The sequence below is a fragment of the Plectropomus leopardus genome, chromosome 17 (assembly GCF_026936395.1).
Source record: "Plectropomus leopardus strain MGB_pleo_1.0 chromosome 17, ASM2693639v1, whole genome shotgun sequence".
NCBI lineage: Eukaryota > Metazoa > Chordata > Actinopteri > Perciformes > Serranidae > Plectropomus > Plectropomus leopardus.
In genome coordinates, this window is record NC_142192.1 from 3,119,682 (window position 1) to 3,147,215 (window position 27,534).

Sequence of the window (27,534 nt, forward strand, 5' to 3'; positions counted from 1 at the left end):
TGGCAGTTTTAAAATGTTTATTAAAAAATAAAATAGAAAAAAATATATTTACATAAAAATGTCAAAAAAAAACAACAACCAAAAGCTGGGCAGTTGTTCCCTCTGGCCACTGGTAGCTCAGTGTCCGTTTCGAGGGCCACTGCCCACATGAATCAGCCAGGACAAAGAGGGGCTGCCACTCTCCTCTAAACAGCAGCCGCCAGTTTAAAATCCCTCATTGTATTGCAATGGGGGTTCATTTTACATTGCATCTACAAGTACATGTGTACGCCAAAATCTCAGCGGCCCCGGCCCGCTCTGCGCTGCTGCTTCCTTTTCCCGCCACTTTCACCGATCTGGAGAAGAGTGGACGGAGAGTGAGCTGGACCACTGAGATGCACAGAGATTTTAATCCATACAGACTTCCTAGAATACTGCAGGTCAAGTCTTTGCTGTGGAGATGCAGGCAACTCTAACCCCGTCAACAACCTTCCGGAAGCAATTTCATGTTCAGCCACTCGTCAATGCTGCTTCGAATCTCTAAAAGCAGACATGGCTGACAGGATGTACTACATCCACATTGTTGTCCAATTTATAAATGGGGGTAGGAGTGCACGGAACTGAGCATTTCATGCAACAACGTGATCGAAATAATCAAAGATAGCATGGCTGGGTGCAGCGCCCATGATGAATTTTTTGGTCAAATCATTGAAAAGAATTTCTCTGGAGGTGATGATTAGCTCATAATCTGCTTTGCCTGTGAGGCAGCGGTCAAAAGAGAACCTCTTCATCTGAACTGATGCCAGGTGCGGTTTTGACTGAGGGATCAGAGTTGCCATGGTTTAAAAGAAAATAAAAAAACATATAGAGTGAAACCGGACTGAACAGAGTCTCAGTAAGAGGGGCAGAGTTGTAGGATGACCCCTTGTGAAGTGCACGTGCAGAGTGCAAGGCGCGCTCTGGGTGCACCTGCTCACGAACCGTCGGGATTTAAAAAACCTGTGGTGGCAAAGGCATGAGTCTTTCTCACACACGTTTCACAATGTCACACACTACACAGACCCAAGCATAGACATGAACATCCCCCGCTCCTTACATCTGACTGATAGAAAACTAGACTTTGACACATATCAGGACCTGCGTACAGGGTGTCAGGGGGCTTGTAGTCGGTCAGGAGCATAACTCCAGTCCTACAAGCAGTGTTTGTCATTTGGGAGAAAAAAAAATAAAGTTGACACGATAATTAGAGGAATCCACTTGCATAGTAATAACACCAGCGCGTGTAGTGTTCTGGGCGAGTCACAGCCTCCGACAGTCTCGTCTGTGAGTGTGTGTATTTGTGTGACACGGTGTGCTCGCAGGGAAAAAAACGACGTACACACACACTCCGAGTAAACACAAAGAAAGGCATTGCAAACAATTCGCGGAAGTACCTGGCAATCAAATATACACAAGATTCCTGAATGGAATCAAAATATAATTCCCTTTCACTAGGGTCCTTGGTTCAGGAAGATCGCCCCCCCTCCCCCCCCTTCACTCCCTCACTCCACCTCCTTTGTCCAGGAGCACAAAGGAGAAAAAACCTTATCGCCGAGCATTTTAGTGTTGGTCTGCACTGATTTACAGCTGTGGGCCAGAGTTCACCTCAGCCCCGGGATCGGAATTTCCACACCTCGAGTGAAGAGGATTTCTCTGAACCGTGAGTCAGTGCCTTTCTGCCCTCTCAGCCTCATCTTAATCTTCTAATTCAAGTCAGATAAGCTGCTGCTTCTCGGCCTCCTACGACATGGAATAAAAAGAATGAAAACACTAGCATATATGTTTAACAGAAGAGGCTCTGCACTGTCCGGAAGCTTTGGCCAGGGCAAAACTATCATGCCTTCCCCCTGACTGACGAAACATGGCAACAGCACAGTCCCATGAGGGACACACACACATATACAAATACACACAATCTCGAGGTGGCACTGCTAAAGCTCTATCTGCTCTCCCTCATAGGCAAAAACAGACTCCCATCCTCTGCTCACCATATCCCGGGGTGCAGCTTCCCTCCCTCCACTTCCCTCCAGGATGCCTTGGACCAACTGGGCTGAGGAACAAGACTTCCGGAGAGGAATTTCATGTTCACCTCGCCCATTTACACAAGGCACGTGAAGCAGAATGGAAGGAATATCAAGATAAGAGCGCCCTTTCTGTTCCCGCCGCTCTCTATCAAACAGAACAACACGATTCAAGTGGAGGAGACGGAGGGCGGGGCCATCTCCACCTGATGACAGACACACACTCCCCATCACGCACAGAAACAACATCTGAGGAACACACACACTCCAGAGATGCTGCCTGGGGAAAGGTTTCGTAAACAAAATTTAAAACTCTACAAAAATAAAACAACTGTATAAAAATGCCTTTACATATACACACACAAAATTAAATAAGCATTTACTTTAGTTCCAAAAAGAAAAAAATAACATTATTGCACAAAATGAAAAACTTTTTTTTTTGTTCTTAAGTGTATAAACTGTAAAAAAAGGAAAAAAAAGTAACACTGAACCACAGGCAGCTTGGCTACGAGGGTCAAGACGAGGTCAAGTGAACTTGGCGATGGCGCCACCGCAGAGTCCCCAAAAATAACCAAAAACCAGACCTGAAACTAAAATGAGGGGACAAAAATACTGAAAGTAACATAATACTGAAACTACAAAAGTGTGAACCAAAGTCATGCAGAAATGGAAAGGTAGAGATAGTAGGAAGAAGATGCAGAGCTGAGGGCTGTTGTTTCAGAGTGACAACTGCTGGTCTCTGGTCCTCCGTCTGCCTGTCCGTCCTCCTGCCACACCAGCCGAGAGCCAGGCTCCTGCAGCCGCAGAGGACAGGGAGCAAAAGTGGGGGAAGAGGAGTGGTTTCTATCTGCTCAGGCTGACCGGTAGGCTGTCCCTCTTTCTGCGCCGCCAAGTGTTGCGGTGGTACTGTGTGTGCGTGTGAGTGTGTGTGTGTCCGCGGTTAGCCAGAACGGGGTTGTTGACCAGCGGCGGGTTGTGGAAGCCCTTCACGTTGAACTTGGCTCCGTTCTGACGAGGGGTAAAGAGAACAGAGAGAGACAGAGAGAGAGAAAGAGTATATATAAATACGCTTCTTATTTATTTACTGATGATACACCAAAAAGGAAACTAGGTTTGCTTTTGTTTCTTTTTTTAAATTTAACCTTGTAGACTGATCTCGAGAACCTCTCTAAATCTGTTTGATCAACCAAACTCTGTGTCAAACTAACATTATCGGCTCACAGTTGTGTGTCTCTGCACATAGAGCCAAGTTACAATTAGAGTTTACATCCATATCTGTGAAAACATGGACGCTTCACAGACATCTTCCCCCGGCAGCACAGAAGATCTCTACAATCAGCACATTGAACGGTTGTGCCAAATTTGGGGAAATCTCCTCAATGAGTTTCAGATAAAACTTTTACGAGAATGACAGAAAAAATTGTGGCAACCTTGACCTATGACCACACAAATCTAACTAGTTCACTGTCCAGTCGAAGTCAATGCTTGTGCCAAATTTCAGGGAAATTCCCTCAAGGTGTTCTTGAGATATTGCATTCAAGAATATGGGATGGAGGCAAGGTCACAGTGACCTTGACCTTTAAGCCATGACAACCACAACCTTACTAATTAATAACTGAGTCCAAGTACAAGTTAATCATTGAGACAAATCTGAAGAAATTCCCTAAAAGCGTGTTTGAGCTATTGAGTTCACAAGAATGGGACAGACAGACGGGTGGACAAACAACCTGAAACATAATGACTCCAGCCTCTACTGTGGCCAGTAGGCAGTAAGAACTTGAGATTTGATGAAATGGATATGGATCAAGTCCCAGTTTTTGTCATTTTCCATAGCAACAGGTGCACAGCAGATGTCTAATCATCAGGTCTCAGAGCAGCAGTGATCGTGTTATTGTTTACCAATCAGTTATAGACTACAGATGGCAATTCATTTTTGAGAGAGAGAGCGAGAGAGAAAGACAGTCAGACACATGATAGAGGATGGAGACTCTGGAAGACAGACAGAAAATATGAGACGGAGAGAGAATGTGTGTGTGTGTGTGTGTGTGTGTGTGTGTGTGTGTGTGTGTATGTATGTATGTCTGAGACAAGTTTGCCTTGACAGTGCGTTTGAGTGTGGCATCCAGCGCCTACCTTATGTGTGTGGCTGGAGTGGGGGCTGGGCGGAGGCTGGGGGCTGGAGGGGCAGGGGCATGAGCATGGGCTGGGGGGGGCATGTGGAAGAAGGGGGGGAGCCCGGTGTCTATACACACCTGTCTGCCAGGTATGGAGTGCATTGCTAGACCACCGGGCAGTGAGACGCGAGCCTGGGAGGACCAAAGGAGGAACATTTAGTGACAGGAAAGACCAACAACAGCTAGCTGATTGTATCAAGTGTCAGGTTAAAAAACACTCTTACTTTTATAGCTACAATCTGATCCAAATGTTCACCACTTGTTCCTCTCCTCCATACATGATCTAAGCCAATGAAATGCCCGGTGCCTGAGTGCTGTGGCTGTGTGACTACCTGGGAGCCTGGGTGCAGGAGGAGATGGTGTCCTCCCATGCCGGGCTTTGAGGCCATGTTGAGGCCAGGTGGCAGAGCGAGGCCCAGAGGCGGGAAAGACGGGTACGGTGGCATGGCTGGCGGAGGGACGGGACAGGGCAGTGCTGAATCAGAGTCCTGGCAAATGACACACAAAAGAAAGAAGGAAATTATGAGCAAGATTCATACACATTTTTAACAATAAATTTCCATGACTCTGAGGCAAAGATTATACATTCTCTGAAACACTGATACTCCTTAGCGGTTTCATCACTATATAATCGCTTTCTAAAATATATTTTATATTTTTTAAAGAACTGAATTAAGAACAGGATTAGAACTACATATTGAAATACCACTAAGAATCTGTATGTTATTTATGAAAGGGGAGGGGGTGGTGCAAAAAGGAGGAGGCGTGTCAAATTGTAGTTTTTTAAGCACTGGGGAGGGACTTAGACTTTAGAGGAGGGGTATCCAATGATAAATGGCTGTATTTTGTATTTATTTTCCTGCTGTTTTTTTTATAAGAAAACATGCCTTCCAAGCCCACAGGCCTGCAGGTTCTCCTTAAAGATTTTAGCCTTCTTTTTTTCCTTTAACATTATTTAGTAATCTGTTAAAAAAAAATGTGTATATATATATATATATATATATGTGTGTGTCTGTGTAGATATATATATAGATATAAATATTTTTTAAAAACTGGTGATTTTTAAGGAAAACATGCCTTCCAATCCTGCAGGCCTGTGGGATAGTATTTGCTTATACAGTACATTGCACCACATTCAAAGCACAGAGTGTACTCTGGGCACAGACGGAGCAGTTGAACACCAGGCGCAGTGAAAGTGAAAATAACCTGCTCATTACACACTGGGTCCTAAAGACTGCTTTCTTTTTCAGCTCACACCAAATCGACTGATCAATTATTAGTCATCCACTGGATCAATTATCCACACTACGACTCAAACTCTGCAAACTGCCGCTGAGGAAATACGAACTCATGACGAGTTCCACCTGCACTGCACTCACAGATTTGCAAAATGTCTAAATTTCGAGAGGGAGCCTAGAATGATAAAAAACTAACACATGCACACAAGATAACCCATAACCTGGTAGCACAGAAATTCAAGGTGGGCACTCGAGAGTAGTGTCACCAATTCAGTAACTGACCAAACTGAATTCTTGAATGTGGCCAAAAACATGTTTTGTGAGGTCACAGTGACCTTTGAGTACCAAAATCTAATGAGTTTTTTGGGGGTATTGTTGGGTCCAAGTAAATCCAAACCAAACCACACCAAGTGCTTTTACAGTGTGTGCCTACTTCTGCATGTGTGTGTGTGTTTCCTTACATTGTCTGATCCAGACAGGGAGGAGACAGAGGAGGCTGAGGAGTGCTGCTGAGGGCTAGAGATGGACATGGGGGAGTCCGCGCTGTGGGGCGACACAGAGTCCCTTTGCTGCTCCTCTGACCCCCCACCGAGCACACAGGGCTCCTGCTCTGACGCTGGCTCCTTGGGAGGTGAAGCTAAGAAAAACAATGAACACTATATCACAAATTCTACACCCTTTACTCCGTGGATTTTAATGTTTTCACATTTAGAGTTTACTTTAAAAAAATAATAAAATCCTTGATTTCTGGGGCTCTTCCATTAAGTGTAATTCATCTAAAGCAAACTAATCTGTTTTATTAGAATACATCCTTTATCCTATAAAGTTTATAGAGTCTTTGTTTAAAGACTTTAAGAATTGTTTATTATGGTCTGAGGTACCTCTGTTGTCTGTTCGTGCCAAATCCCTGCCCCCCCACTTCTTAATGATCCAGTCCCTGTAGTCGATCACTTCCTGGGTCAACCTGATTATCCTGCCCAAGGTGCTGCAAGGAGGAGAGAGGAGGAGTTTAAAGAAGCCCTGCTGTTACACAGGGTATCATCAGTCCTGATGTGTAGGCTGAGCACTAACCTCTCAGAGTCTTTGTTGGGATACGACCGTGCCAGGGGGGACACGGCGTGACTCAGGACAGTGTAGGCGTAGTCAAACACCTGCTTGACGTGCATGGCACCATAAGAGCCCCTCCCCACATCATTACCTGCACAGTGGAAAGACAAGCACAACAACACAGAGGTAAATATTACAGGGTAAAGAGAACCCGGTTATCTCAGAAAGCTCTGTGATATTTAGCCTTATGGTCTTTTCTGAACTCTTCCCTTAATGTGGGATATTACACGCTCATATAGAGATGTGATAATTATGTTGGTGCTAAAACTTTGTAAATCAATATCATACCTTATGATCACATAGTATTTTATACAGACCGGGCTCTGAGGTAAAAAATGTCACACTTACTCTGGTACCGTCCAGCACTAGGTAATTTCTGGTGCAACATATTCAACTGGTTTTCTAAACAATTCAAAATAAATATTCAGCCAGCAATACTTGGTTGTTCTGAAAGGACAACGGCACTTCCCTCCCATCAAAAACAGGCTCTTAAGGCAGGCATGGTTGCAGCTAAAAAATTGATATTACTTGGACTGGAAGTCTACATCATCCCCATGTTTCAGGAGGTGGCTTACTGAAATGCTTTCTATTGCAAAGATGGAACAGATTCGCTTTAACACTATTTTCTAAAGGTACCGAAGCCTTTTTTGACTTTGCTTGACAAGTCCTAAATGTATTACTCATGAGTTTTACTCATCTTTGCTACATGCAAATTCTTGTACTGTAAACTAATTTCCTGGCAGTTCCCCACCCACGTATATTTTCCTTGTTGCTTTTGTTTTTTTTTTTGTGTGTGTGATTTGTGTATGTTTTTGTCGGTAGGAGATTTTTTGTTTTGTTTTCCTTACTTTGTTGCTGTCCCCTCTGTCTCCTTTTGTTTTGTGATATTGTTGTACAAAAATACAAAAATCTAAAATCAAATATAAAGAAAAACCATAAAAATGTGCCAAACTTCATGAATTATGGACACTAAAGCCATTATGTGTTGATTTTTCTTTAACAAACATTAAATCATCTTTCAAATTATTGTGATGGCACAAGTTTTTTAAATTTTTCTTAAAGAAATTTAACATCCAGTCCATCTGGCGCCGCCTCTCTGTGACAAACAGCAAAGGGACACAGACAACTTGGGCTAAAATCAGCAGTGTCAGTCTTGAAACTACCACTGGATGGCACCAAAAAAAGAAACCTTCAAATCACACACTGAGGAATACTCTGCAGGAGTGTAAATTTAAATTCTGTACAATACACAATCTTTACATCTATGTTTTTGATCAGATCTTTTCAGAAGTGATACTATAAGGATCAGTGTGGGGGATTTAGTGGCATCTAGTGGTGAGGATTACAGACTGACACCAGCTGAAAGTTCTCCAGGTTAGAATTCCTTTAGGGCTCATCATTTAGATGGTTTTTACCAGAGGCAGGATTACCTTGGAGGTCTCTTCCTCTCCAAAACAAACAGACCAGCTGAAACCGGTTTCCCGTTACAAACCAGTGTTTCTCAAACGCTGTTTTGAATGTCAGAGACAGACTGCTGGCCTAGAACCTGCTAACCTGTGCTAACATTTTTTCACTTGTAACTTAAGATCCAAACATCCAGAAGGTTTTCACTAAGAGCTGAATTATCTGCAGAGGTCTCTTCAGTGTGTTAGCCCACTGTGCCACTGTGGCTGTTGGACTTGAAAATCTACTAGCCACTTGTTTATTTTACCAGCACTTGGCTGACGGCTGGTACCATTTCCAACCCTGTCTAAGTTGTTCTGATTGTCGTGGAGGGGCCACTAATCAGGGTGGCCAGCACAAAAACAAAACATCAATGTCCCTATCTAGAGCCAGTGTTTGGTTTGTACTCTCTGGTTTACTGCAGAAACATGGTGGTGCAACATGGCAATCTCAATAAACAAGGACCTGCTGCCTATGTAGATATAACTGGCTCATTCTAATGTAACAAAAACAACCATTCTTATTTTCAGGTGATCATATACTAAATACTTACATTTCATTTTTGCCCATATATTCCCCTAAATCCTAAAGACTTGGGTTATTATCCATCTGGTTTTGCAAAACACCAATACATTCCCCCCTCAGGAAACTTTTCTGTCCCTGCTATACTTGCACTTGTTATGAGAAAAATGATTTGAATCAATTTGTTACAGTGCAGTTCCTACAACAGCATTTTCAGCCTCATTTTACATGTTAACCAACTCACTAACACACACACACACACACACACACACACACACACACACACACACACACACACACACACACACACACACACACACACACACACACACACACACACACACACACACACACCTGGAAGCAGCGGGTCCTCTATGCAGAGCATGGATGGTCTGTATCCATTTGTCATGGCCTTCATGATCTCCTCTTTGGCTATGTATGCACCTCCATTTTTTATGCGAATCCCTGTTTTCAAGTAGTTGAAATGGCGGCCGTACAACTCAAAGAACTCGATCAGCAACACGCCCAAGTTCTCGTTGGGGTTTCTGGCATCAATGCGAGGATGGAGCTGAAAAGCAAACACAGAGAGACTGCATGAGTTTGTATTTTTAACAACTTTTAATGTGCATTAGTCAAGCTTTCTTGATGTCAGTGTACAACTGCTACTTATTCTACTACAAATCCTGTTATTGCTAAATTTCTACCTTAAGACACACTATGGTTAATTTACAACAAAACTACTGCTGGCATTATAAGCACTTTTACTGTCATTAGCGCTGCTGCTACTACCTCCCCCAAATTGCCCCCCCATTGTACAACAAACACCACAACCTGCCCTTAGGCTACTTTCTGCTTTTATTACAGGTTATTTTAGGGGGTGTGTGTCTGCATCTTCTTGTACCTGTAGAAAGCTGATGACCATGAGGATGAGGCTATACGAGCTGATTCCCCCAGTAAAGACTTCGTTTAGATCTCTCTGCAGCAGAAACTGCTTCAGCACAAAGATCAAGTAAGGCAGCACTGGATACATCTGAAAGTGGAAGAAGAGACAGATGTGAAGATGAGAAGAGTTGATTCAGTCAAGCTGCGGATTAGATATCGAGCAGAAGGTGAAGGAGAGAATCCTTAATCAAAAAGGTTAATTATAAAACTCAGGTTCTGTTTGTGTGAGTCACTAAGGAGAAGTGGGGATTTTGGATGAGATGTGTAGAATTCAGTGAGTTGGAAATAGGACGAAGCCACATTAAAAATGAAGGGAGCAATATATCTAAATGATTGCAAGTAATTATAAAACATCACTCACCTCCAGGGGTGTGAATCTTTGGCCTAATACTAATTTGATTTGCTTGATTTAGAATTTACTGGTTTAGTGACTTAATTCAAGGAAAATTAGCAGTTTTCTTCTAAATTTGAGTCAATTACCGTGATTTGATACAGGAATTTAACGGTAATTCGACCTGCACTTGGATGGAGGTTATAGTGTTTCACACTACGAGTCACATTCACCCATTCACACATACATTCACACACTGGTGGCCAAGGCTACAGTACAAGGTGCCACCTTATGATCAGTTTATAACCACTGGCACGCACTCGCACACTGAATGAATAGGCATCAGGGGCAATATGGGGTTCAGTATCTTGCCCCATGGATACTTTGACATGTTGACTGGAGGACCGAGGAAACAAATTGCAAACCTTTCGATTAAAAGACGACCTGCTCTACCATCTGAGCCACAGCTGCCATTAAACATTCTGGATCATCCAAGTAGAGTTGGGTCGATTTCCTGTTTTGCCAGCTCCAGTGTACTGTATGTGCTTAAACCAGTTTGATTTGATGCAAACCGGCTGAGCTGGCATTCATTGTCATTACACGTTCTGGCATATTCTAAAGTAGCCTGCATCTGCAACCTGTGCTGATGGTGTCACGGCGCTAGAGCCAACTCATATTGTATTAGTAATAAGCAATACAACAACATGATTAACATAATAATATGTTGTATAAACGGACTAATGGAGCAGTGTCTGAAAGGCTGTGTGCACCTTGGTGCTGAGCCCAGGCCAGCGTTGGCAACACGAAGGAGATCACGTCAGAAGAAGTGGGAGGTGGGACAGGCGGCCACATTGTGTTTGATAACAAGACAGTTCATGCATTTTTTGGGGTGATGAGAGGACACATGGCAGAGTTATACCTCTTATCCACCAAAATTAACACACATGCATGTGTTTTTCAAACATGACTAAACCTGCTGAAAATAGGCTATTAACTCCTTTTCCATTTCCAGTAGAGAAGAGCTGTGTACACGGCTCTGCAGCAAACGAGAATCTGTTAATGTGGATTGTTTTGGTGTGTCCATGTGATGTCACAAACAGACCAGAGAACAGGTCAACAGTAGAGAGCAGCACGGACAGAGGCCTGTGAAAACTTCTTTTTATGTATACATCTCTCACTTTTACCTCTCTCACTCTTATCATGGTGATACCCTAGTATCAACGTCGATTAGAGCCAGAGGTGATAAAGACCCGTGACTACTGCAGTCATTTGACCAGATGTGAATACTGATTGTATACCTTCCCATTGCATTAAGTTGCCAGATGTTAGCGGGTGTTTTGTGCAGTGGGAAAGAGGATCTGATTTCTCAAGAAAACTAAAACTGCACTAATATGGCAACAATTTGGATCAGAAGCCGATGAAAGAGCTGTCCTAACTGGCTGCGAGCGCCTTTCAAGCTAAACTGCAGTTGGACGTCTTGTTTCTATTTATTCCTGTCGCTTGCTTTGAAAGCCCGGCAATGGACAAGAACCAGCTGACTCACAATGCTAAAATAATGAATTATGAACACAATACCTGCTTATTTCACTACAAAAGCCTAAATACAGTTATAGCTGGCTGGAGGGAGATTGCCGGGGAGCTGAACGTTTCTCCTAAGGTAAATGATCATCGCTAATAACAAGCTAGGCTACTTGCTGTTGACTATATTAAGTTTACCCTCCAGTTAATATCCCAATACAAAATGCAATTTCTGTTTATGTAACATAACAAATGTAGGAAGATAGCAATTTGGCTACTTGGCAATTTTTTAGGTGGTTACGTCTGATCTCAAGCACACAGCTAATAGTGTGGACAGAGAGATCTGATGTTACATAATGCTACATGACAGTCACATGCTCATTTACTGGTGGGACGCAATGTCATTATGTTCCACTAAAGAGCAGACACTGAGTGGGACATCCGCTAAAATTCGACACACTGGTGCAGTCCTATACTGACATTAATGTCAAACTGGTTTGAAAATGTTCACACTGGCCCATCCTTACATGCAGGTAGATCTTGCAGCAGATTTTGTTACAGTTTCTGGTCAAACTAGTAACTAGAGCAGCACAATCTGCAGCCTCAGAGTGCAAATGCTTTGTCACCTGAAGTAGTTTGATACATTAGTCATGTTTCCGCAGTAACTGTGACTAATGCATGCTGTTTCCATATTACTTAATGAAGATGTCTGATTTTCTTTTAGCAAGCAATACTTCTGCCAAACCAGCAAAAACCCCTGCTGATGCCACAGTTATTACTGAAACCACACTGATTCATCTTATTTTTTTAGTGAGTTGAGGGAGTGGACTAATCATTATTTGTTGTCAATGCCATGTATGAATTGTTAGGCTACAGTATTATATCTAGCTTCCAACTGGGTCAAACTCTCAAAAAAAAAGGTATTCCGTTAGGCTTCCTAGAGCCTGTGACTTGATAATGTGCTGTAAGCCCAGAGGGCCTGAGAATGGGAATTACAAATATGTTCATTTTCCAATAGAAAAGGAAACATAGCCTCCTGGCAGTACGTGTGTACAGATCGGTGCCAGTGGAGCAGCAGGGCTCGGTTGACTTTTCAAATATGCTTTTAAGAAGCGAGGACAAGACTGCTGCTCCAACTGGCTGCATGGGAATCTGACATGTGAGGATTACCTTTGAGGTTGACCTCTCAAATGACAAGACTGCATTGGAGACTGTCACACCCACGCATTTACAACATCAACTATCACTGGATGATGCTGACTGTGGTTGTCAACAGCAGGCAGTCAAGCTGAGACATGTATTACCAGAGAGGCGTGAAACAAAAATCAAACACAACAACAGAGGGAAGAAGCCAAAACCTGACAGCTCACTGGAACATCAGTACCTGGAATTCCTCTCCTGCATTAGCTACTACAAGTGTTACAAAGCGGGCAAAGATCCACCTCCTTCAGTGGGAAATTTGACAGAGTCATGGGGTGGATTTCCAACTCCACTGAGTAGATTTGGCAACAAGGTTTTTCAGCAACACACAGACTCTGTTTGAGTTAAGTGGAGATTATTCTGAGCACAGTTGCTGGAGTCCATTCCAGCTTCATTTTGGAAATAAGATGAGCCAGTAAGAGATTGGAGTGAAGTAAAGTGTGATGCTTTAAACTGCTGGCTAGTCTCATTCGCAGAGGGAATTTCCAAACGTCTGTATTTAGACCCCAGTGTAAAATAGTAATTATGTGACTCCTCTGGTGGTTTTAATTTAAATATGTCTGCGTGACCTTTTCCTGCTCTCCTCCATATCTATGTTGTGCTTGTAATGTGTGTTGTGGCTGGAACTCATTCAGTCCACGAAGACCTCAGTTCACAATCCCTGTCTGGTTCAACTAGAATTACCGCCTCGCGCTTACAGTGTACATCCATGTCTGTGAAAACATGGGATGCTTTTTTTGCGATATTGTGTTCACGTGAACGAGATGGATTCAAGGTGACAGTGACCTTGACCTCTGACCGACAAAATCTAATCATTTCATTACTGAATTCAAATGAACTTTTGTGCCAAATCTGAAAAAATCCCTCAAGGTGTGTAAGATATTGCGTTCACAAGTATGAGACAGATAAAATGACAGTGACGTTGACCTTTGACCACCAAATTATAGTCACTTCACGCTTGAGTCCAAGTGGACCTTTGTGCTGTATTTAGAGAAATTCCTACAGGCCTTCTTGTGATATTGTGTTCAAATTAAGTGACCTTGACCTTGACCCTTGACCACTGAAATCTAATCAGTTCATTATTGAGTCTATGTGGATGTTTGTGCCAAATTTGAAGAAATTCCTTCATGGTGTTCTTTTGATATTGCATACACAAGAATGGGTGGGACAGATATACGGACAGCCAGATAAAATAATGCCTCTGGTCACGGCTATCGCCCGTGGAGAGCCATAATAAAATAACCCTTAGATAACAAGGGCACCTGTAAGCTAAACATCCTGACAGCAGTATGACCAGGTGATAGGAATATCCCACCTTCACATAATCTTTAATGAAGCTTGCCGCCTTGACGCCAGTCTCCACATTGAAACTGATGTCCACCTTCACCTCAGTCTCCTGGTCTGTCAGCTTGATGATTGGCACCTGGAGGGAGAAAAAGTGACATTAGCAAACATTACAGTCAAGTCATCAGCTAAGGACACATTCACTGCGTGAAGAGCGAAAAAAAGCCGTCTTTCCCCGCTGACAGCCTTTTAGATGGAATAGCTCATCCAAATATGAAATACAGCCATTAACTACTTATTTTCCTGTCAGTCAAGACAGCATCCAAGCTCGCAGTGGTTAGCCTGGTGGTGTGCACACCCCACAGCTTGATAGCTCATGCTACAGAGCTACCACACTGCTGTGGGAATGCAGTTATAACAAGTACCACCCAGATGGGTATTCACAGTACATAACATAAAGTGTATATTTAGCTGCAAAACAATGCTTTCACTTCAAAACAAAAAAACAAAAGAAAAGAAAGAAAAAAATGAACAGAAGTAAACAGCAGCCTAGGGCTGACCTGAATGACTCGAAGCTTCAATTGTTTAATTGTTGCCTTAATAAATGCTATAAGAGTGTAATAATATATATATATATATATATATATATATATATATATATATATATATATATATATATATATATATATATATATATATATATATATATATATAGTATCTTTACATATCTATCTATCTATCTATCTATCTCAATAATAGCACATGAATTAAGACATACTGATCAAAAATAATTCATGAAACATCTGCATTAATTTTTTTTTATTAGTTATTCTTGGACAAGAACATCTAAACATGTTTCTAACATCGGTCACCAGCTGTCCAGCAGCACCTAAACTGGGGTAGTTCGACTAAATATTACAGACTCAAAATGCACACTCGCAAGATGTCAAAAAATTGTCAGAAGTTTTAAATTTGCAAAGATGACTCCAAAAAAGTAGAGTGTTAGATAAGCAAAAGGAAACCGGCATATCCCAAATCTACAATGAGCTCGACACATCACCGGAAATCTGTAACAGCTTAGCTGTCCTGTAAAGTATTTTTTTCTAGCTATTATGGCTAAAGTTACTGAGACCTGCATGCTAACAAAATGGCTAAATGTGATATTATTTTCGGTCGAAAAAGTCAGACTAACTTGTTTCTTTGTTACCTCCCACCTCTTTGGAAGTTTGGATGCCTGAAAACTGGTATAGTGAACAGACCTTCAGTAGAGTACCACTGACCTGAGGACAGGGATGGGAATGGAGAACTGAGATCCAGTTCTAAATGGTCCGATCCATCAGAACAGCAGGCGTCAGAGCCTATCAATTCCTTTTATCAATGCCAGCATGTTTTTCTGACAGTGTGCATTGCAAAACATGATGCCAATCTCATGTGTCTATGCTGATGCAACCACTGGAGTAATGTAACAACATAATCATACTTTGTTACAGTTTTTTGTGGGAGAATATGTATCTTACTTGAGTTTTTATATTTCTGTCAACTTTCACAGGGTGCTGGGTAGCTCAGATGGTAGAGCGCATGCCCCATATACAGAGGTTACGTGTCACCGCAGCCCCGAGTTCAAATCTGACCGGCGGCCCTTTGCTACATGTCATCCCCATTCTCTCATCCCCGTTTCCTGTCATCTCTCCAGCTTTCCTATCTAATAAAGGCCATAGAAGCCTGAAAATATCTTTAAATTAAAATTAAAATGTTCTTTAAATTTGGAAGTTGTGAAAAAGACCTCAGTTTTTCCTCAAGTGTAATGTACATGATGTCTAAAATTATGACCACTTGCTTTTTTATTACCAGCATTTACTTGTACTTTTTCTATCAATTCTTAAGAACATTTAACATCATGATATTACTTTTGAAATTAAGTAAAGTAAATATAAAATAAATATTTTGGCTGTTTATGTCGGTGGAAGAAATTTTCAAAAAACCTCTCTATCTAAAAGCAGAACACATTATTTTAGGAAAACCAACAGCTACTCTCACACAAGATGAAAAGTATCAGTTCAGAATTTTGATAATCACTGCACTGAAACAGATCCAACCCACCAGAATCATTAACATAAAAAAATATGATTCAAGAAGTCAAGTTTATGGAAAAAGTGACTCACAAGATATGAAATATGGAAAATGTGTTTTAAAAAAGGTAGATTTCGGAAGATGGGGAAGGGCAGCCACACCATTTGTATAATGTATAAAAATGTGTACTAGAATATGGTGATCATGTTGTTGAACTGTCTGCATATCTCCAACTTCTTTTCCCTCTTATTCAGTTTCTTCACATATTTTTTGTTTATTTGGTCGATTCGTTGGCCTTGTTTGGGAAATATATTTGTTGTATATAGCAAAATGAAAAGCTCTATGAAATGATATGTCAAAAAATAAAGTATATATATAAAAAAGTGAAGTAAATATCAGATACTTTCAGACTTTTACTTGAGTGATATTCTATCTTTAATTTCTACCAAAGTCATTCTCTGATAAGATATCTGCACTTTTACTCAAGCATGGCTTTCAGATACTTGCTGGAGTAGTAAACCATGTTTCATTTTATATAGGATTCTACCGACAAGACTGATTGTTTTCCAGGAATTAGTCAGGCTCTGTGTGTTTCCATGGAAATGGAGATAACAGTCGCGAAAAGCTTTTCATTTTGAGAGCTAATTGCCTCAAAACATGATTATATTTTGATTATACAGTTTTATTTGGTTGGTAATAGTTGTATAATTGCAACATTGCTTAATTTTCTGCAACACTGCAACAAACAAAATCATCAGAAAGAAAGAAACAGTCCAAAGAATGACTTAATTTCACTTATAATGTCCGTAAAATGATCTAAAGTAAGAGTGGAAACACCAGCCATATGCTGAAACATCTCTCTACACAACATGGCTTTCAATTCCAGGAATGCCACGTATCTGACACTCTGCGCATGAGTGCCACTGCTTCCCAACTGAGCAGCACGTCAGATACTGAGGGTAAATATCCTATAATAACATTAGCGCCATGCAGGCAGGCTTAGCAGAATATTTCTTTGACTAAAAAAAGCTAAACCAAAACAAATGCTGTATAAATATTCTCTCATATCATCCATTTTTGATGATGACAGACTGCTACTATAGCCAGCTCTCAGGCCTTACTGTGCTCAGAAAATAAAACAGTGATGTTTAATGCTGAAAACATGTGTGCTTTTGATCAGGAATCAACAGGGGAATTAATAAAGAATCTGACCCATGAGCAGAATCAATATTTGCATCGCTTTCAGTAAAAATTTTAACAGTTCCTATCCCTACATGAGGGTGAGCAGTTAATGCCTAACTATTATTTTTGGGGGAACTAGAGCTGAAAAAAGATCCATTGCTAATGTAATATTATAGTGGGCATGAATTTTTAATATGTACTATTTCAAAAAAATAATGAATTCAGAACAGGATCAGAACTGCATATTTAAATATAAATAGGGACTGTTTGTTATTTAGAGAGGGTTTAGAAAGGTGATTTTTAAAGAAAGAATTTTGGCATTTTTTTTCTATAAAAATCTTTGGCAAACTTTAAAGAAAAGGTTTTGATGATTTTCTGAAAAAAAATCTTTAAATATTTTTGGCTATTATTTTTTTAACACTTTATTGATGGAGATTTTTCAGTTTATCAGACAATACATTAACGTAAAATATAATCTCTGTGTACATAAATGTCAAGAAACATAAAATGAAAAAAAGAACAAACAAGTTACAAGACAAAACAGAAAGCAATAAAACAAGACGTGTGCATTATAATGCATTTTATACAGGACAGACCACTTATTGAGGTATTGAGTTCAAAGGGCCAGGCCGGGTAAATTATTCACATAGTTTATCAGTGGGTTCCAGGTTTTGTAAAATCTCTTAATCGAGCCATAGAGTGTACATGTTATTTTTGATGTTCTGCATCAAATCTGTGATCCACTGGCCATGTGATGGGGGGGTCATATCCGGCTATTATTTTAAAAAAAAGATTTTATTTTATTTTATTTTTTTACTTTGAGTTGATTTTCTTTCTTTACAATTTTTGTTGGTGACGTTTTCTTTACAGGGGATGTTGGTGAAAACAGGCCTTGCAATAAAAATCACAAAAACACACAATTTATCACAGTCACAGACTGTAAAAACAGAAAACTATTTGGGGATTCTTAAATTTCCAATGAATCTCAAACACATCATGTGTTATTATATGGGTTTGTGAACAAAAATTCCATGACTTTTCCAAAACTTTCAAGGTAAACTGAAGTTTATAAAAACTTTTCCAGGCCTGGAAATTGGCTACTGTCAAACTGCATGACTTTTCTAGGTTTTTCACGACCATACGTACCCTGTTTAGAGTTCAACAGGGAGAAGGACCACACAACTGGCAGTTTATGCCACTTATCACGCAAACAGATGGAAGACACTAATTGAGTGACTTCTCTTCGCCTCATATTTCCATGGAGATAAAAGTGTGACTGAGCCAAAGCTTTAAACTTTTAACTGACCATTTGAAGTTCAGAAGAACTTTTCTAGGAATGTAATAAGTGCTGCCAAATTTCAGTTTGGCTCAGCTTGTTTCAACTGGTTCCCCATTTGCTGGGGCTGTAACATTCTCTTACTTACTGTGAAGAATCGCACCTTTAGGAGGACTAAAATTAACCGTAAAATATTCTATTGTGCCAGGTCATTATCCATTGCATACATGGAATAAAATAGTAATTTTATCACACTCATCTGTGCGTTTTGATGTACATCTGTTGCTGCAAACCACTGTTGTTTTATTAAAATGTTAAGTATCAACAAAGACACATGCACTGGTTACTCACTGTAGCTTTGTCAAGCACTTTAATGGAGAAAGGCTCTGCAACGTTATGCTTGCGGAGGGCCTGTTCCAGCTCCTGCAGCGGGGGGCGCTCCCATTTCCCAAACACCACCAGGTCAATGTCACTGAGAGCAAGAAACAAGAGTGTTAAAAACACTGGCTGGCAAAAGACATCAGGTATAAAATACACAGTAGAGTTATTTTCAAATCTTACCTAGTTGGAAGGTACAGCCCGGTGCTGAAGCTGCCAAATATTTGGACCTGGGAAAAACAAAATATCAAAAAAAAAAAAGAGACCAAATAAGTGTATTTAACCCGTTTGAAACCTGGAGCGACATCACTTTTTTGTGCTGCTTTCAGATGCCTTTCACAAGTATTTAAACCTTTTAACCCAAGCAAGTTGGTGTGATTTCTTTTAAAAAAACAGGAGAAAGGGCAATGAGCAAATTGGTAACAACTATAATGTGGCATTTGCAAGAAATATGGAGATTTAGACAATGATTTCAAAAAAGCTAGAGATAACTGTCTAGGGTAAAAACATGATTTATTATTGTCATCATTACATATTTGAAATTGTTACAGAATTTTATATGAATATATTAATAATCTAAAAAAAATTCTCTATGCATTTTTTTTCAAACGAATTTGAAAATAATTCTGTAATTTTCATGTAGTTTTATTATTTTTTGCCGATTTAGGGTAATTCCCCCTGTTATTACTCATTGCCTTCTTTCTATGTTTTTATGTTTAAAGAAACCAAGCCAACTTACTCGTGTCTCAAGGGGTTTAAAAGAAACACTGACATTTCAGAGCTCGCCCTGTCATATTCTACGATAATGGGCTTGGCTGCATGCTTTTCACTGTACAGATCCTGTATTTTACTACAGCTCATTTGTTGTGATGATTTATAAATCCAACTCAAATATTTGCAAACTTTCAGAACTTTCTACTTTAGAGACAGTGCACACTGACAAGTTGAGTAAGCTGCCAAATTAAGTATACAATAGCTCAGATACAAAATGCTGTTTGGGGACTGCAAGCGAGAGCCCTCGAAGAGGAAGTAGAGTGGAGTTCTTTCCCTTTCCGTCTGGTAAATACGACAAGGCAACGGCACAAAGACAGGCCAGGATTAATAGGTTGAAATGAAAAGGGAGGCCGGTACAAATCAGTGCTTGATCCATTTACCTGACAATGTGGCTCACAGTGGAAAGGGGAAGACTGACAGCCAACAAATCACCACTGCACGTGTTTCACATGATTAAGTAATGAGAGAGGCAGTACATTAACCCTACATCGCTGCACTGCTCAACAGGCTGCAGGAGCCGCCATCATTATTTCTGCACGCACAAACTCAGCACACTTCAAAGTATAAAAGAGGAACACAATGACTTTACATTACTTTTCATCAAATTACTTTTTTAAGCTTAAACTTTGTGATTTATTTATTAAACCCAGTCACCAGAACAAATGTTAGCACTGTCCATTTCTGCAAATGTTACATTTGTACGTTATTATGTAGCACAAATGTAGGCCTGTCGTGACAACACATTTTGTTGGACAATATTTTTTCCCAGAAAATATGACAATAAAGGATATTATTGTCTGTGTTGTTTTAAAACCATTGTATGCCACTGTTATAATGATTATATAGCATAATAATGCAAGTACATCCTTTTCAACATTTAAGTCTCAAGAAAATTCAAACTTGGAAAGATATATAATTAGCGAGGGAGGGACATCCATTGCCTTGGTTACTGCAATGTTATCGCAAGAGGAACGTTGCGTAACATTGCCATAGAAGTCGCATAATATAATTCAATGGAAACGCAGTCATCTTGCAATTGTGTTTTATCGAAATTTAATCTGTATAATCTGTAGTTTGAGCAACAGCCTTGGAGCCAGTGATTTAAACCGAGAGAAGTTATGATACAAAGCTAGCTTTGAATCTGCAAAGTATCCCTTTAAAAAACATCCCTGTGAATGCCATTAGGCGGGTTTCCATTAACCCTCAAATTGCGCATTCCAATTTTGCAATTGCAAATATTGCAAATATAAAATTTGTCAATTTAAAAAAAAAAAAAAAAAGCTTTTATGCTCGTATTAGGTGGTATTTCAGGTGACTGGAAAAGCTATATTTTGCAAAACTGCAATGGAAACACTTCTGTCTTTTTATAGGTCACATGATGTACGACAAAGAGTCTGAGGCGTCTCAGCCACTACGCTGCACTCTGCACACATCAGGTAGCCCTATTATAAATAGCTATGGCCATAGCTATGGTGTTATTGCATCACATAACTCTTCAAACATTGAGCAGAGCAGAAGTTTTGAATCCACAATTTCTCTGTGAAATCGTGGACTATCACCTCCCAGAAATCCCTCATATGTGGCCACTCCCACACATAAGGGGCTTGTCTTTTTATTATTGCTTGTCTATGTGGCCTTGGATTGGAAATAATGACGACTAGTGCGGTGGCTGCAATAGAAATAAAGCTGCTAATGTTTTGAACATCAATCTCCATGTTTCTTGGAATGTAATCACCAGAGGAGAAGTCACAGAACATCACTCAATGGAAATGCAGTCATCTCCCAATTGTGTTTTATGTTGACTTTCTGAAAATATCACTGTAGTTTTGCGCAAATCTGTAATGGAAACCTGCCTATTCTGTGCCAAATCATTTTCTGGTTAGTATTTGTTGCCAGGCAACCTGTAGAGACTCAAAGAAGTTATTGGTCTTAACCAGGAGATAGGCACAATCCTAAAACAAATTGTTGAATTTGTATAAAAGCCAACATGTAAATACAAGAACCCACATTAATGAGCTTAACATGCGCTGGTAGGAGGATTTGGGTTTTTTTTTTTGGAAAAGCCAGGTTAACAGCTTCCACCATTTTGTAGTCTTTGTGCTTTGATAAGTTAGCAAGCTACTGGCGATGGCTTCATACTCAGCGTACAGATGTGTGAGCAGTATCAATTTATGCATCTGACTCTTGACAAGAAAAAGCAAAATCATGTTTCCCAAAACTTTTCTTTCAGTTCTGACAGAATCTAAAGCAGCTTCACTCCAGCTGGACTAAACTCAATTTTAACCACAATTAAGAATCAAAATCTGTACTTTTTTGCAAACTCTAAATTGATGTACCACAACTCTTGTGAAATATTTGGCATTGGTATTGAAAACAATATATAGATGTACAATAAGTTGGTTTATCTTGTACAAACACTGCCTCACCTTTAAAAAAAGTGTTAAATCACCCTATCTCAACAAAGATTTATGAGCCGTCGGAGATCATGGTTTGTCTGTGTGCCAATAATTCCTCCTCTGAGAGTGGACTGTATGATTTAAGAGACTGCTCTCTAGGATATTAGGAATCTGAAAGCAGAGATTGATCCAAATAAACAGAGGTGTGTGTGTGTGTATCTTACATCTGCAGTGGGCCACAGTTCCTTGATGATCATCTCTATCCTATTCACCACCTCCTTCCTCATGGCGGCTTCTTCTGGCCGAGGGGACATGAAGTTGTAGAAGTCCATCACCTCCTCGTGGAGTCTGGACACAAAGGAGGACGACAGATAAGGGTTACACTCACCACTGTGACAATTATGCTACACACAGACCAGTACAAAACTTAGATTGAGAGAAAAAAATGGTAGTTGATGTCAAATATCTCCTCTGCTTTGGAGTATTTCATATCACAAACATATATACGGTCAATTTGGGATATCCTCTAAAAATTGACTTAGAGATGCACCATCTTTGGCTTACATTCTGAAAAAAAAAAAAAACACTCCAGATGGCTCAAGATATGCTTCCTTCTTATCACTGTACTAGTTAACCCCCATCATGCCGGAGCGGAGGAAGCATAGCAACAGCACAGTATGTTCCACTGACAATAACTATGATGTAGTTTCTGTTTTGGCCTCTATTTTAGTTGAGACCCGAATATTTAAAACACAACATGCATCGCAAGCTGCTGTATCTGCACTGGTGCTGATGCTCTATGTCAGTGGATCAAATATCAACCAGACACATCAAATACTGTATCTTAGTAAATGTAATGTAAATATGGGACATCTGTAAAAACTTTATTACTTTGCATATTATTATTATATTTTCAAGTGGCAAACTCAAAGATTTCGGTCCTGGATGATTTGGCGACACCTGTAGGTACTGGACATGAAGTTTAACACCACAGGTCACAGAGTTCTGGGGCAGCAAAATAAACTACTGATGTTTTAATATGGAAGTCAGGCAATACTTTATGCTGCTCACAGCATGATTCTGCAGACAGCAACAGTCAATGTGTTTACATGATGTCAGAAAAAGTGGAATTATTGTGTTAGTCTGACTAAAACTTTTAAAATCTATGTACTCATGTTAGTCCAACTGAAATTGTACTGAGACAAATTTCTCGAAGTCAGACGAACACACCTAGATAATGCAGATGGGGGTTGATTTTTTTAAAAGCTGGCTATGTCCTCAAAACTACATATATAATCATTAGAAGTGTATATTTTAAATTATTTTACTGAATTATTAGCATTTTATGGGTCTTTTTCCTTTGTTTTTCCCCCTTTTCGGGTAATCTTCTTTTAATTTTTAATTTAATTGTTTATATTTTTGATAATTTTTGGGTTTTTCATAGCCCTTTTACCATGTTCTTTTGGGGGGAAAAGCCTTATTTCTCAGGTTCCAAAGGGTTAAATAATTTTTTTAAGTCATTACTGTGTGAAACCATGAACAGTGTTTTATTTTTATTTTTTTAATTTTTAAAATTTTTTTTTACAATGGTTCAATTTAATGGCGTGACAAAACACACATGTTCTACTTTATTTTAAGATCACAGACCATTTGAGTTAAAACTTATTTCTTCAACTTAACCCCAGTACTAGATTTAGCCCTATTCATATCAGCAAGTGTAACCATAGCCCTTAACATAACCACAAGCCCAGAAATAAGACACAACAAAAGCTGTTGTAGTAAAAAGGGAGGAGGGGTTTTCTTATCTTGCCATCAGTGAGGACATTTGTTCCTCATTACGAAGCAGGTACAAAAACACACCTTTGAGAGGATGTGAGGATGGATTTAGTGAAACACTGAGGGCCATAACAGCCAGTGTGTTCCTGCAGTCCCAGGCTTCATTGTTATTGCTGATATGGTTTTGTGTCTGGCAACAGAGCGGTGCATGTAATATAAAGATTTCTGACCAGTCAAATGCCTCAGAACAGAGGAACTCTGTTCAGCCCTGTGGCCATTCATTTTTCTAGGAATGCATGCCATGATGTCAGTGTGAAATACAGAACAGGGAGACTGTCACAATCAATTACCAGAGCCCTGGAGGATATGCAGTCAGCCCATGGTGCCCACTATTTGGTCAAAACTCTCTGCCAGCGAGCCAGTCAGGCCTGGGCGTATCCATGCCAATGATCCACCACTGACAGAGGGCACCGATAGAGTTGGGCCACCCCACAGTCAGAATAAGATCTGCTTCTACTGCCATCCCTGACACACTAGTTTAGAGTCAAACATTACATTTGAATAACTTTAGGGCCTTGTGTTAATCAGTGGTGTTCACTGGTGCAGTCTATGTGAGCATTTTCGTTAACCCAAACCTAATCTCTGATCATTACACTACTCATTGCAGCATCACTATGCAATTCTTTGAGTTTTCAATTTGAAGTGCAAATCCCTCTATGTGGAACTTCAAAGTGTGCCCCTAAAGGCAAACTACTGCAAGACTCATCAGTGCACAAGCCAAAACTTGCATCTGAAAGCTTGTACAACACAAATAGCTGGAGAAAATAACATATATCATACACTCTCATACAACTTAAATCTTCACTCAACTGAGGGATTTGGGTTATTAGGAAACTAAGCATCAAGCATGTGGAAGTGCTTTCATGACAAACACCGATTCCTTGTACAGAAAATTCCCAGATGGGTGCAACCAGCCATTACAAATATCACAAGGTCCTGCAACACATCTGGGAGTTCCCTGGCTATTTCTTTTGGATGAAGGCTTCTGCCAGAGCCAAATAATTACTGTTGTATTCTGAAAAATCTGAATATATTTAGGTACACAAATCATACCATAACAACAAGGTAAGTATTGTGGATTTACACGGCTACCATCATGCACAGGTACCAAAACAGAAAAAAAAAGTTAGAAAGTTGGTTGTTATTACTCTGGCCAAATATTTGCAATATGTATATTGACTCACTCTGTCTGTTAAGCCCCTCTAAGAGAAAGCTACAGGAATAATAACCTGGAAAAAGAGAGCCTGAAACCTGAGCAAGTTTGTCTGATTTCTTTCAAAAACATGGGAAGAAGGCAGTGAGCAACTGAAGAAGAAATTACCCCCAGCTGTTGTTGTTTGTTAGGAAATTCTTATTATTATTATCATTATTATTACCTTTTTTTTTTTTTTTTAAACTATTTCAACTTTAAAAAGTTTTTTTAAAAATGTAAAAAAAAAAAAAAAAAAAGGTCAAATTTTTTTAGTTCTGTAACAAATATTTTAATTATGTAATGTTGGCAAATTTTCCCTAGCATTTCGGTAGCTTTTTTGAAATAATTAAATTAATTATTTAAGAAATTGTAAAAAGGGGGAAAAGGAAATTACTTGAATAAATGTTTAGAAATTCTAATTATGTAAAAAAAAAATGTTATCGTGGTACTTATCTAAAAATACAGTTTTTCGCCGACTTTGCAAATAAGGCAATAAGGAGTAATGTTGAAGCACAGTTGAGATTGCCTGGGACTGAATATCCAGCTCAGTTACTTCACTCAACACTGCACAAGTTAGGTGTTATCCAACCCCTTTAGCCAAGACCTGGAGAGGTGCTAGCATTTTATTATTATTTCACTTTACTATCATTTTATTAGCTCCAACTCTACTTTCTAATTAGACCCTATTTTAATTGGTCGAAAATGTAATTATTTGTGGTTTTAACTAGCTAGTTTCTAAACTTTAGAGTGGAAACAAAAGGGAAAACCGTTAAAGTTAGCGAGCTAGGCTAATCGGTCAGGCTAACAAACGGACTACACTCACATCCGGTAAAAGCCTTCTAAATAAATCACCAATTGATTTTTTTTAAAATAGATGGTAGGTCTAGCTTTATCATTGCAAACTCTCCCACAATGGATAACGTTTGAACGTACTTGTCTATTATTTTTTGGAAACGTGTATTTTCTTAACGGCCCAGTTCAAACTTCAGCAGAGAAAATCAAAGTGCTTCCGGTCTGGTTTTATCTAACGGTAGCTTTTTAGCTAGCCAGCATACAGCCAGTTTACACTGCAATGCTGGGTGTTCCGTCGTATAAAGCGTTAACTGCGTTGGAAAACGAACAGCTGAATCACGTTTTATGTACTCGACACACATAATATTGCAATAATTAACAACAACTGTTAACCATTAAAACCAATAGCACACGCTAACGTTAGCTTTTAATATTAAAGCAGTGTTCACTCACCCGAGGACCCCGGGATTGTACTTCCTCGCCTTCCAGGGCGTCCAAGTGCTCGCATAATTGCCATTAGTGCAGTTTGAAAGCAAGTAATTCATCCCATAAGTGCTCGCTTTGTTGTCACTTTTCCTCCGGCCCGGATGGTGGTTGTGTGTGTGATTTACAGGTACAGAGGGGTGAACCTGGTGGCGCTTGGCACAGATCTGCTGTAAATTAAAAGCAGGGAGCTCCTGTAGGTGACGGTGGTGATGGTGGTAAAGGTTGACATTATTGTCCATGCTGTCGCTCACGCTGAAGAGCAGATTGGCACCCCCGACGTTTTTATTCATGTTGCCCGTTACATTTCCACCCATAGTCCTTTCAAGTGAGCAGCTGGAAGGGGGGCAGTCCGTCCCGGATTCCTGCGAGGAGGACGAGGAGACAGAGCCCGTCTTCTGGCTTTTTCTCTCACCTGGCTCGGCGGTGTTCGTCGTGCTGAAGGAGTTGTGGACGTTCCCGTTGGACAGCGCTATCCCGAGCGAGGACATCGCAGTGCCGTTAATACTCGTAGTGCCGTTCATGATGCTGTGATGGCTGCTGCCGTTGCTCAAACTGGCAGTAACGTTCCCGTTGCTGCTGCAAATGCTCTTGCTCGATGCCACCGCGGTCGCCACATTTTTTAAAACATCCAGCGCGGCGTAGTTGACGCACTGGTTGTGGTTCTGGTTGTGGAGCTGGTGCTGAGCGGAGAGTGTCCGTACTCCCTGAGAGGTCTCCCAGACGTGCATCCATAAGGCGTTCGCAGGTCCTTTCTGTTCGGGCTGAATCCAAGCTACCCTCGGATCCATTCAACTTCTTTCTCTGGTCACCCCCCTACAAGTATCTGACTAACAGCAGCGAGCCCGTTGTGAAGCTTTCCGAAGGTCGCTGCTCTGTCCGGGGTCACGAAAGCACAAGAATTTACACATTAAACCGAATTAGGACCATTGATAAAGTGGCCCCTTTACACCGCTAGCTGGAAAAAAAATGTTAGCCGTTTCCTACGGGAATTCAATATGGCGTATTCTCTTCAAATCTTCGCGCATGCGCTCTGCGAGGGGTTTCTTTAACGATGACTGCGCCCCCCATCCGCCCACTCCTTCATCACTCCGGCCGCTGGATGAATTGCACAGGATAAATATTTGAATTTTTATTTGATGAATATTTAATTGAACAACAAGTAATAAAGTCGACGGTAACACGTCAATAATGAATAAAGGAGCCAGTAGCTCCTGAAGCAGCGCCTGGGAGCCCACAGGTCCTGCTACACTCTATCTCCACCCTCTGGACAGCACTGATGGGTGGGGGCACGGGTGGGCGGGTTCACAGGGCATCCCCCATCGATAGGAGGCTGGGCAGTAGCGGAATCTTGCAG

At 40.4% G+C, this 27,534-nt stretch overlaps 1 protein-coding gene across 1 annotated transcript; it reads right to left on the reverse strand.

Annotated features, from left to right (window-relative positions):
* Positions 1-27,213, reverse strand: tent4a (terminal nucleotidyltransferase 4A). The gene is given in 14 exon segments (XM_042507126.2): positions 1-3,047; positions 4,173-4,225; positions 4,228-4,345; positions 4,546-4,701; positions 5,913-6,088; positions 6,333-6,436; positions 6,523-6,649; positions 8,878-9,091; positions 9,425-9,553; positions 13,830-13,937; positions 18,678-18,798; positions 18,888-18,934; positions 22,099-22,222; positions 26,148-27,213. Coding segments are annotated over 14 exon segments (2,463 nt in total). The 5' UTR covers positions 26,969-27,213; the 3' UTR covers positions 1-2,882.
* Positions 27,214-27,534: the final 321 nt, after the last annotated feature.